Raw genomic sequence first — 12,722 nt, forward strand, 5'->3', positions numbered from 1 at the left:
TGGAGCGAACCTTGGCCTCTCCCTCTCCGACGAGACCTAGTCTCCCAAGCCAGGGGGGAGATTTTTCACCCTCACCCCGAGCGCCTCGCCCTGTGGGCTTGGCCCGTGAGAGGTTGAATCTGAGTACGGCAGGACTCCCCCAGGGTGTTATAGCCACTATTCAGAGTGCTAGAGCCCCCTCCACAAGATCATTGTATGAGAACAAGTGGAGGGTATTTGAGGAATGGTGTGGAAAGTCTCACACTCTCTCCTTTCAGTGCTCTGTGACAACAATTCTCTCCTTTCTCCAAGAACTGTTAGATAAAGGAAAGGCCTTTTCCACAATTAAAGTATATCTAGCAGCCATTTCAGCCTGCCATGTGGGCTTCGTAGATGGCCCGGTGAGCCATCACCCGCTAGTCTGCCGTTTCATGAAAGGGGCACGACGGCTCCACCCAGTGTCTAAACCTCTCGTTCCCACGTGGGATTTATCCCTGGTGCTGGGGGCAGTTTCACAGCCACCATTTGAACCACTAAACCAGGTGGAAATAAAAATCCTGTCTTTGAAGACTGCATTGCTCCTGGCCCTCGCATCTGCGAAGCGTGTCAGTGATATTCATGCGCTGTCAATACACAAAGAGTGCACCCGCTTCACACGGGATAACTCTAGAGTCACACTCAGGCCAAATCCGGCCTTTGTGCCCAAAAACCCTTATCTTCAATGCACCCCATTGGAGCTGGAAGCTTTTTGCCCTCCTCCTTTCTCCTCCCCTGAACAGGAGCGCCTACATGCTCTCTGTCCAGTCAGGGCTTTATGTACCTATATGGAGAGAACGAAGGTTTTCAGGAGGTCAGATCAGCTGTTTGTTTCCTGGGCTAAACCACATCTTGGCAAGCCCGTTAGCAAACAACGCATTTCCCACTGGATTGTTGAGGCGATCCAATTGGCTTATTCCAGCACGGGTCTGCCCCCCCCGGAGGGGCTTCGTGCTCATTCTGCCAGAGGGATGGCAACCTCTTGGGCCCTTTTTAGGGGTGTCTCTATAGAAGAGATATGTGCAGCTGCGAGCTGGGCTTCACCTTTGACCTTTGCAAGGTTTTACAGGTTGGATGTCACTGCACCGTCTCTAGCCCACACTGTGTTAAGTGTGGGTCCCCACGAGACCTCCTAAATTGGCAGTCAGTCGTTCAGATGGGCTTATCTGGCAATACGGGAGTCTGCATATCCCCATAGTGAGACACCGAAACGAATGTTTGAAAGAGAACTTGAGGTTACTCTATTCCGTAACCCCTGTTCTCTGATAACATGAGTGAGGTGTCTCACCAGATCACCCTCCTTGCACGAAGCGAGGAAGAGGTGAGCTTATCTTGAATGGCGGGTGACGCTGCGTCACACCCTTTTATAGGGAGGAGGGTGGCCCCTCCCTGACGCAAGCGTCACGACTGCCAGCCAATACTGGCTGGAGTAGTGATATAGAGGCTTCTGAGGACAACGCTGAGAGAGCGTTCCCCATAGTGAGACACCTCACTCATGTTATCAGAGAACAGGGGTTACGGAATAGAGTAACCTCAAGTTCTTGGAGATGGTTTTGTTAGAACATTTCAGAGCTACTACTGTTACTAAAATAAGGCTTAAGAAAGTCAATGAAATAACCAGCACATTCTTTTTAAATCTATACTGAAATATAAAATAGCAAACAAGTTTATGTTTTGCCCCTCTCCATTTCCAAATCAGATGGTCATCTAAAAATCATACAGCTTCTACAGTCACTGTTATGAACGATCCAGCATGTTTGGGGGAAAAACTGGTGCACATAACGTAATCAGTTTATATTTTTGCAGTCATTAATAATGAATGCAGTTCAAAAATAAAGAGATGAAAGCATAGCAGTTCTTATTCTCCCAGTGTGTTCTCTTAAAGGTGGCTCTTTTATCAGTGAGAGAAATCATTAGTTAGCAAGACCAGCAACCACAGAAGGCTGACGTCAGCCAAATTATACAAGAACTGACCTGAATGCAGAAAAGTACTGTCAGGTTTTGATAAAGCAAATTAATTGCAAATTAATCACTGCACCCATTTCCCATTTTTCCAAGCAAAATATGAAAAGAATTAAGGGTACCTGAAAACCGTCACACAGCACTATACTTAAGCAACCTCCGCCAAAGCACAATACTTGCAAAATATGCACAAAAACAAACAAAAAAACAAACTGCTTTTTCTAAAAGGTATAAACAACACATTTTACTTAAGTCAAAATGCATGTCAAGTACAACCAGGCTGTGATTGCACACCAGGAAGAGATATTAGCACCTGGGGATGTGTTATCCAAATGTAAACAAATGACTCAACTAACCATCGCTGAAGCATTTGCTAGTTGCACTCCATATGACAGAAACAGCAAACAGTGGGTGGAGGTTACTAATGCATTTTACTTTGTTTAGTCAATGATATGATGACAGTCCAAACTGTGGAAAAGAAGGGCTTTAAACAACTAATTAAAAAGCTCATCCCAAAATGCAACATCCCAGCTAGCAATTATTTTCTAATTTAAAGTTAATTCTGTAACAATATGGTGCAGCTCCCAAAAAGTTACAAGGTTAAGCCGTGTTATGCAGTTCTGTTACACTTTTACTTCGTTTTCAGAGAAAACATTACCTTGGCTACTTCTGTGCCTACATTTGACTGATGCTGTGTCACTGGATACAATACTGTGTCACTGCTATTGTACAATAATGCTGCTGCTCCTGGCACCTCGTGACAATAGATTCACACTTTGAAGTATGTAGTATGTCATCAGTGACAGCAGCTCATTGGAAAAGGAGGATGGAAAATACCCTTCATTTTGTTTGCACTAATAAATGCTGCTGCCTGCAAGCTGCAATCACTGATAAAATGTTGCTCGGGACTTTTAGCTATATTGTCATAGATGTCATTATTGCAAATATTCTTGAAATATTATGGTTTAATTCAGAGGCTATAACATCCACCCTCATTGCCTAGTATGTATGTGTCCCTACAGAACACAAGGTGCTCGAGTTTGTTGAAAATGTGCCGAAAAATAAATAAATAAATACAATGTGATATCAGCAATTTTTCCTTTTTTCAGGCACACAAAACAAACAGATTTCCATAACATTTGTTCTCTGTTGTTTAAACAATTATGTAAGTTCTGCCTGACTCTGCTCTCTGCCACCAAAGATGCTGCAGAGTGCCCTCTGGTGGACAAACTATGCAGCATCAAGTCTGTGTAGCTTCTCAGTCATCCAGGTCATGGTAATCTTAGTAGGGGGAAGGAAAAAAAAAATATCGACTGGACTTCTTTAAGTTTCTATGCAACATCAACACTCCCGACATTCGCTGAAAAGTGTTTCTCCTATCTCGTTAACTGTTTGAATTTTCATTTATCGACCATTATAAATACCAGCATCAGCAAATGGCGAATCTTGGCCGTTATACTGAAAAAGTTATTAAAACCTAAATGATATGGAATGTACTACAGTCCTTGCAAAAACTGGATTTTGAGGGCCAATTACAGCTGTGCCATTGGGTGATGATCCTGCAAATTGATGCTAACAAGTAAACAACAAGTAACTGATCAATCAAACGTTTTTTAGCTTGTGCTCTCATAAATGCATGAAATCAATGTTTTTATTGTAAAATCTGTCCCACTTTAGATTGCTGTTGAGCATTTAACCAGCACTTGTGCAAGTACATGCACACCCTTCTGTACTTTTCTTTAAGTCCATCAATCAGCATGTCTAAAGAGAGAAAACAGAAGTGTTTTTAAGTGTTACACTTTAACTTTAGGTTTAATGAAAATGGGCTGGATGTATGTGTCATTTAAAGTCTCTGCTGTGTCCAGAGAGGACAGAATTTGATTCTATTTGCCTTTGTAATAGGCATCTATCGATATCAGCATTGATACTGGCCAATATTTGTCAACTCTCATCGATGCTTCTGTATTTTTGGTGTAATATAAAGCTTTAACTGGATGCAACACTCCATCACGATCCCTGATGTTTGAATGCAAGTCTTCCAGTTTGTGCAAGTCCTCTGTCGCTAGGGCCTCTTGTCTGATCTGTGTGCAGCTTGGAGTGTTTGCCTAGCAACACTGACTTCACAGTCAAAAACACCCTCTAGTCTGAGCCCAACTGCCAACCACACAACACTGTGTCAAACACTTCCACCTGATTTTCTTTCCCATTTATTTAACTCTAGAAGAACATTTTTTTTGTTTTTTTTCTTCTCCAGTTTACATCATGTTTCTAAATTGAATAAGTAACTATGTTAAATGACTCTGATCTCAATCCTGACTGAAATAACCCAGTATCATTTAATCTTGATTATCAAAATAAAGAAAAAAAATACATGTTTTAAAAAAATAAGTACATAAATATGGTAGAGAGACCCTACAATAATACACAGAAAACCCCAACATTCAAACAACCTCCTATGAGCAAGCACTTGGTGACAGTGAGAAGGATGGTGACTATAATAACTCCGTCGATAGCACTTCTAAAATCAGAATCTCTTTGTATGGCGTTTTTAGAAGGATTATATCTGCTCATACACTGTCATGTGATTCCTAGTTTAAAAAGTTGTTGCTTAGTTTTTAACTAACTGTAAGATAAAAAATTACATTCATTCACTTCTACTGATCTACTCAGAGTTAATTTTAGGTGTTCAATGATCACTATGCTGGTTTCAAGATTTTAAAGGTACAACCACTAGTTTTATAGCTAAATTGCTCAAAAGCAATCTCACTGCACTGGTCATCCAAGCGATCGACACCTGTGTATTTCAGTACGATTTAAATATAAAGGCACTAATAATGGGACTGGCTACGAAAATCTTATATGGAAGTTGATATAATACTAATAAAAAAAATGCAATGTCAGTTTATTTGAGCAATCAATTCTGTTAACTCATCCTTATTCAGCTATTCACTTCTTCTTTCAAATAGTTCTCCATTCAGTCACTCATCTCCTCAGTCAGTCTGATGTAGAGGTCTCTTGGTGTGCATTAGACCATGAAAGAGTCATAAAAATTAGCTCCTAAGAACTGACCTGATCCATTGACTGTGTAACCTTGAAACACAAACACACACACACACACACACACACACACACACACACACACACACACACACACGTCAATTGCCTTAAAGGTGGTGGTCATGCTTGAAAAAACATGGATTTCATTCAACCCACTGCTAAATGGAACCAACACGCTTGCCCACACACGTTTCATTAAAGTGCCCTGTTGGCTTAGTTTGGCACAGTATGAGTCAGGGGAGTTAGAGAAGCTGACTGAGATGAAACGCACACACGCACGCACACACACCATTTTAAAAGAAAAAAACAGGAAAAGACTTAAATAACTTTGGAAGATGAAAGCAGCTGGATTAGATGCACACAGTCAAATGTGTGTGTCTGTGTTTATGTTTCACAAATGTTGTCTACCAATTTAATTTTAGCCAGTGTCATTCGCAGCTAACACTAGGGAGGTCCACGAAATGCTCTGTGTATTGTAATCCTTTCCACCAACAAAGGAAGGATTTCAAATCAGCCACAGGTTGTGCGATTTTTCCATTGGATGCTGCTCAAGTCACACCTGGGTCCAATTATGTTTGAAAAACTGTCAGATATGTGAAACGTTTGTGTGAATCAATCTGTAGTGTCATGCGGGCTCGTCTGCTGCCCTTGGGGTTATTAAATTGGTTCCTTTGTGCCAGACGAGTAAATCCATCACAGAAAACAGTTGGAGGGAACTTAAAGCGCCTACCTGTAGATTGTGCCTCTCCAGTCTCATCTCCAGAATGTTATTCTGCTCCTCCAAACGTTGCCGCTCTCTCTCTAAATCTTCAATTTTCTGTCTGAGAAAAAAGATGCATGCACATACACTGTTTAATAACGCCTAACATGCAAAGATGTGACCATGTAAGTCACAGAGTGAACAGGTTAATCTTAGGCGTATAGCTCTGCTCAGGCATGCATGTGAGGCATTAGTGATTTAATCCTTTATATGTATAGTCATGAATTTTTCATTGCAACAAGTTGAGGTCAACCCACCTGAGAATGGTGACCTCTTCTTTGGTCAGTAAAGAGTTGCTGTCAGTAGCAGAGGCCTGCTGCTTCTTTAAAGACTCCAGCTCCAGCTCCGCCTGGGACACAAAGAAAATGATCCTGGTGTACTATCATCAGACCACCTTTGGCCGTGTGCCTGGCAGAAACCTTCTGCCTGCAGATAAATCCTGAAGACTGTATTATAGTGGGCTGCTATCTTTTTGACACAGACATCAAGACAAACAGATATATCCTTTACACACCATTAGCCCACTAACTTATTTTCTGTTTCACAACGTCCTGATCTTTTTACCTCTTACTCGTTTCTATTCCATCTGTCTCATAGTTGTTTTTTTCCCCTCTGATCTTGCTCTCGTCTGTAAAATTATCCCTCATTTCCATTTGCACACCAATTTTCCTCCTTCTCTGACAGCATCTGCCCATCTCTCGGTGCATCCCCACTCCCAGTCTTCCCAAGACAGATAAGTAATTACTGCTATACCAGACAGGTAGATTTCACGCGTCAATACTCATTGCTATGGCTATGTTGATGTCACCTCGGCAACAAGGAGCCAAGAAAAGAAGGAAGATCATAGAATGAGTAAAGAGGGTGCGTTTCAAGGTTTCAGGTCACACCTGCCAACTCGCTACGTTATCCGGGACTATATTTAAAAGCAGAATACTTCTGTCTGTAAGAGTTTTCTGTCATTTCTAAAATCTTCAATTGAGAAAAATGTACATGCCAAGATTGACAGATAAACCTGTTAAATGTACTGACACACTCAGGACTGAAAAAAGAACATGTGCTAAAGTTTACATCTGTTTTCATTTTTTTTACACTGTCATTAAAAGATTACTATGTATAGATAGATGCATAGATTCTTTTGCATCCATATTTCATTTTATTCTTATATTTAGCTGGTTGGGTGGTTATATTCATCAATTTTCTACCACTTACATGAATCTGGGCTGTTTGAACCAGAGTCTAAACAAAGATAACAGGATTTCTCTCTCTCCCCAGCCATCTCCTCCAGCTCTTCCAGGGGCACAGTGAGGCAAGCCAGACATAAGACAGTATCTCTCCAGTGTGCCCCTGGGTGTCCTCCTGGTAGGACATGCCTGAAACACCTCAACTAAGAAGTATCCAGGAGGAGTCTTAGTCAGGATGTATAGACAGACTATTGTGAGCCTCTACTGAATGACTGAGCCCCTGACCTCACCTTTAAGTGGGATCCCAGAAAACTTTTGGATGAAGCTCATTTCCACTTGTACAGTGGCTTGCAAAAGTATTCGACCCCCTTGAACTTTTCACACACCCCACTTTGCAGTTATTTATTTGTAAAAAATGTTTGGAATCATGTATGATTTTCGTTCCACTTCTCACGTGTGCACCACTTTGTATTGTTCTTTCACGTGGAATTCCAATAAAATTGATTCATGTTTGTGGCTGTAATGTGACAAATTGTGGAAAAGTTCAAGGGGGCCGAATACTTTTGCAAGCCACTGTATCTGAGATTTTATTCTTTCAGTCACTGCCCAAATCTTGGGGTATTCAGTGACGGCAGAAAGGTAAATCAACCAGTAAATCGATGGCTACACACTGACACTCAGCTGTCTCTTCACTGCAACGGACTGGAACAGAGTCACAAAGTCCTTTAATTAATTAAATGGAGTTATATATGCATGTTGTCTAGGTAACTTCAACAGATTGTACATAAAGATGCATGATTCCCACCTCCTGCTACTGAAGTCTGCCTTCCCTCTTCTTCTAATTATATCAATTATTAACCTGGAGCCTCCAGGACAGTGGGCACATGATACTGGTGGCCACCCAAAGGTGCACACACATGCTACTTTCCTTTAATTTCACATAGTGTACATGGCACAATCATAGATGCTGGTTATGCTCTTATCTTTTTGTAACTGCTATATGTGAAATTAGCTAGCTACATCTCAAACGCTTTTTGCAAAAATAGACTGATTGTGCTCTTGGATCCATGTCTCCAAACTGGTTGATACTGCTTATACTTTGGCTGCTAATTACTTGACTGGTGAAAAATGCCTGTGCCTTTTATAGAAACGGCATGTTGCAACAACAACAACAAAAAAAAAAACAACAACCCAAAAAAAAAAACAAAACAAAAAAAAAAAAAAAACGGGATTGCAGGTTCACTTACTGTTTGTAGCTGCAGTTTTAGTGTCCCTGTCTCCTCCTGCGCTTTGGTCAGCTGAGCCTGAATTAACAGGACAAAAGAAATGTAATGCAGAAGCAAAAAGAAAAATGACCCTAGCCTACTGATATGCAGTAATAGCCCTCCAAAAAACAAAGGAAAGAAGCCAGTTAGTACTTCAAAATAACATCCCTGTTGAGAAATGAGCTGCTATCAACCAAAATATTAGGTCTTTCATGGGTTATTATTTTGTATTGTAGTGTCCTAAGGCAGTGTGTTGTGGAGGCTTTTGTGTTTGTTCCATTTTCTTACAGATCAAGCTGCATTTTAGCTTTTGTAGCTTGCCATCACCAGTGTGTGAATGTGTGTGTGAATGGGTGGATGACTGGATATGTAAAGCGCTTTGGGGTCCTTAGGGACTAGTAAAGCGCTATATAAATCCAGGCCATTTACCATTTTATTAACCTTCATGTTAGATTAGCCAAGCTGTGACACTACGAGTGCAGGGGGTGCTAGGTTAGTGCTGATTCCCGTTTCAGCACAGCAACTGCCAAATTCACAGTGATTGTTGGCTGATTATTAAAATAAAAGATTTGTAGAGAAATTCAAGGTATTTCGCCCATCTCTTTCAAAAGTGAGTCACAGTGTAAACAGCATAATGCAGTAACTTTAAAAGGGCAAAACTGGAGAGAATCAAACTGGGGTTCTTCACTTAAACATGGCAATTCTGTCAAACTGAGGGAATTAAAAGAAAAGGGTGACAATCTCTGCAACGTAAGTCCAGTATTATCCATTTTTGTAGATGTGTTTCAGTCTGTCCGCTAAACAAGAGTATTGAGGATGTAAACAACAAGCAGCTGAAGCTAAGCAGCATGCAATTACTGTGCCCTCAGCTACGAGTCATGTGTCAAACAGCTACATGCATAATAATCTGGTCGGCAGCTTAGTGGAAGTCAGTACTTTCAAATTCAACTTTGAAAAACAAAACAAAGAGCAGAAGACAAAAAAAAAAGTATATTTATGCACGCCTGCAGACACACCTCCATCTCTGCATTATGGCTCTGTGTCTTCTGCAGTATGTCCTCGGCCTCCCTGAGGCGTTTGCTCAGTTGAGGAGAGTACTCAGTAGGCGCCAGCTCGCTGTCATAGGACTCTAATATGGCACGCATTCCATCCCGCTCCTGCAACATAAAACGTTACACATTAACAGCACTATAACACGGTAAATCTGCTGATTAATAAACAAATTTCACCGTATCCAATAAAGTAAAAGAAAAAGTTGTGGGAATTTTAACATTTTGTAGCATCACATAGTAAATGTCTATCTGTGTCTGCATGAAAAAACAAAGTAAGAAAGCATCTTTCTTACTTTTTTTCCTCTAATTGTTACTATGTTTCTTTTTGTTTGCTTGCATAAGTCAGTAACACAGTATGAGGCAGCTACAGCTTTCTTATCCAAGCTGTGATAAGAGAAGCTTGCGTGTGCCCATGCTCATCTGTATTTCTAAAACTGAAAGAATCAAATCAAAGAAAAATGTCTTTGTAGACAAAGAATACCAGAATGAATAAAGAGCACGTGTTGCCTATATTATGCTTCCTCATCATCTCATCTTTAATGTGCTGAATAGTAAACGTTTTGTCCTCTGTAATGGAGTCAGAGGCATACCTGCTTCTCTTCAACAGGAAAAATATTTCTTTTAAAGCGTCAACAGGACTGACATAGTTTCCAAATAGCTATCAAAGTTGTCGGTCTGTGTGCTTCATGTCTGAGTGGTTCATTTTATATTTCACTGTCACAGGAATCTCATGGAGTCCCAAAAAAAAAATCCATATAAAAAGAGATTTTTACATTTATTGTTCATATAAGAAATTGAAGTCATAAGCAAAGAGAAAATAAACTGCAATGGCCTGTTGTGGTGTGTGAATGGAACCTAATAAATGCACGATCATTGTATAGAGGATCAAAAAGGCAATAATAATAGGATTAGATATAAATGAAATCACTCAAAAACAGGTATTAAATGTTCAAAATTATAACGGTATAATATATAGATACAATAATATAATATATTGTGGAGGTATGTAATAACGACAGGAGAGGTCTCTGTGTCTCACTCCAACTTTATTAACTGACTCTCAGAACTTCACATATATATTGAGCGCCAAAATCTCCACCCCAACACTTCCGTTCAACTTGGGTGTGAGTGGAGCCACCTGGTGGTCCGCCACAATATAATATAAATTGTAAAAGACTATTGACTGTCCCATAGTTTAGAGAAGACAAAAGGTTAACGTTGTTAATTTATAGTAATTTAATACACAAGCTAATCTAAATAACACTTCATAATAATTGGTAATCATCGTCTACATTTTTGTGAGACCTGTAACCACTCCAGTCAAGAATACTTGTGAGAGAAAGGAAAAGCACAATGCTCTGAGGTCAGCTGTCAGTTCACTTTGCTATCTTAGAAGTGAACTGTCAGTCAGCACTGTTCATATGATGCAACTCCTCCCCTCCTGACTCTGTCAGTGTACACTGTGCACTATAAAGCAAAGCAGGTGGCATTTTATGATAATCAAGTTAAGAACCAAACATTACGTAGCAAAATTTCTGTGAGAAGTCACTAATGGCTGACTCTGTGAATCAGGAGGTGCAAATACATGAAATCTGTTCTAGAGTGGCCACTGACACTGCAGCAGAAATTACATATTAAAAGGCAGAGACAGAATCCTGAACTCTGTGACCTTTGTGTGGGCCACTTCATACCAGGAACATCCCATAAGACCAGCCATTATGGAGATGCTTTGACCCAGTCAAACTGACTTTACACTTGTGTAACACATTTCATCACTTGAAAGCTGCTAATGTAACACGGCAATAAATGTCATAAGTTTTAAAGTACACTGTGTAATGTAATCAAACTGTTTACCAGAAGGAAAGTGTGATTTTTTTAGCCGAAGATTAGCTGGCATAATGCTAGCTTATAACCAGCTGTTGATTAGCTGACTTGTTGTCAGCTGTCCAGAGACAAGAGGGTCGCATGTCAAATCTGCTGACAATGAGCACTGTGACAATATCGAGAATAAATGAGTGTTTATGGATGTGACTGACTCCAGTCCAGTTGAGAAGAAGAGGAAGAGAATGAGGTGGAAGAAAAACGTTTCTCAACTTCCAGACGGCGGCTGAAGCAACTACAAATAAGAGTGAAGGATACCGTTGATTGGCATATGACCTGCTACGTAACACATTAGAGGGTCACCTAGGGAACCAGCTTCAAAGTGACGTGCGTGTGGACGCATCTTAACCCTCGCCTGTGACCATAACCCTAACCCCAAATTTTGCCCAAATCCCAACAGTGGGCAGCAATAATAATCCTTGTACAATAGCATACTGGTTACTACCTGCAAACAAACCATGGCAAAACTAACCAGTCAGATCAAAATCAAGATAGTCTGCTAAGAAATGAGTCCGTCAAATGCATTACAGCAGTTTAGTTTGCCAAGCATTGACACACAACCATTGACTTCATACATCCTACAAGATTCTCTTTAGAGGAGAAAAGAAGATAAATAGGAAGACAGAATGAACAGAAGTAAATACAAAAAAGGCACACATGAGTACGTTTAGAGGTCAATGTGCATGTGTTCACTCCCAGTACTAACCAGCAGGCCCTTTGGCTGTTTACTCTCCATTAATGTGCCAAGAAATTCACTCAATCTTAATCAAAATCTGTCACCTCTTCTCTGATAAAAACTCTCAATTTAAAAACACACAAACAAACAGGGAATGGGTGGACAGAATGATAAAACTATCATTACTGTTTTCATCATCTTTTTTTTTTTTTTTTTGAAATTGCTTTTGTGTCAACTGTTTTATCCAGTGCGTGAAGCTCTGGCCATGCCTCTAATGGGTCACGGAGTCTGTCCCACTAAAGTATGTGAAGGTAAAAGAAGTAACCAGACCAATGGTGGCTTAAAGGAGATGCCGCCTTGTGGCAAAGACAAAATGTTGCATTTCATAGTAAAGAGTAGAAGAACCTCAAGGGTTTGTGGGGCAATTAGTTAATTAACCAGTTCTCTTCTCTTCTCCAAAGAATTCTTCAAAGGTCAAACATTTACTTGATGAACTGGTTAGCTGATCAATATACAAACTACTGACGACAATCAAAACCGAATAACAATTTAGTTATTTTGTCAGTCACTTTGTTGGTTCCACATACACAAATAGGAGGACCTGCTGCTTCTCTTGAGTTTTATTTCTTAGTTGGGCAGGGTGACATTTCAAATCCATCTAAGACACCTGGAGGAAAGTTCAAAAGTGGATAAACATGCTCTGATTAATCTTTTTTTTCCCTTTATAAAAACTTAAAAACAACTGCTCAGATATTCTTCATATTCCTCAGATAGCTTGTATTCTTCCCTGAATCAAAACTCAATGAGCTATTATTTTTCATTTTAAAAGTATTGAATACATAAATGAAAGACCATTCACATTGTTTTTGCAAT

General features: G+C 40.1%; 1 protein-coding gene across 1 annotated transcript in view; it reads right to left on the reverse strand.

Moving 5' to 3' along the window:
• The window catches only part of mad1l1 (mitotic arrest deficient 1 like 1), a 67,919-nt gene that overhangs the window by 39,305 nt on the left and 15,892 nt on the right, over nucleotides 1-12,722 (reverse strand). The window contains exons 12-15 of the mRNA XM_085276275.1: nucleotides 9,257-9,397; nucleotides 8,223-8,279; nucleotides 6,052-6,143; nucleotides 5,765-5,855 (exon numbers count right to left, since the gene is read on the reverse strand). Coding sequence (XP_085132401.1) covers nucleotides 5,765-5,855; nucleotides 6,052-6,143; nucleotides 8,223-8,279; nucleotides 9,257-9,397 — 381 coding nt within the window. The remainder of the gene's footprint in view (nucleotides 1-5,764; nucleotides 5,856-6,051; nucleotides 6,144-8,222; nucleotides 8,280-9,256; nucleotides 9,398-12,722) is intronic.

This window comes from Mchenga conophoros, linkage group LG6 (genome assembly GCF_057382185.1).
Source record: "Mchenga conophoros isolate Kocher_MC1m ecotype Shallow Benthic linkage group LG6, M_conophoros_male_GT1.1, whole genome shotgun sequence".
Lineage (NCBI taxonomy): Eukaryota > Metazoa > Chordata > Actinopteri > Cichliformes > Cichlidae > Mchenga > Mchenga conophoros.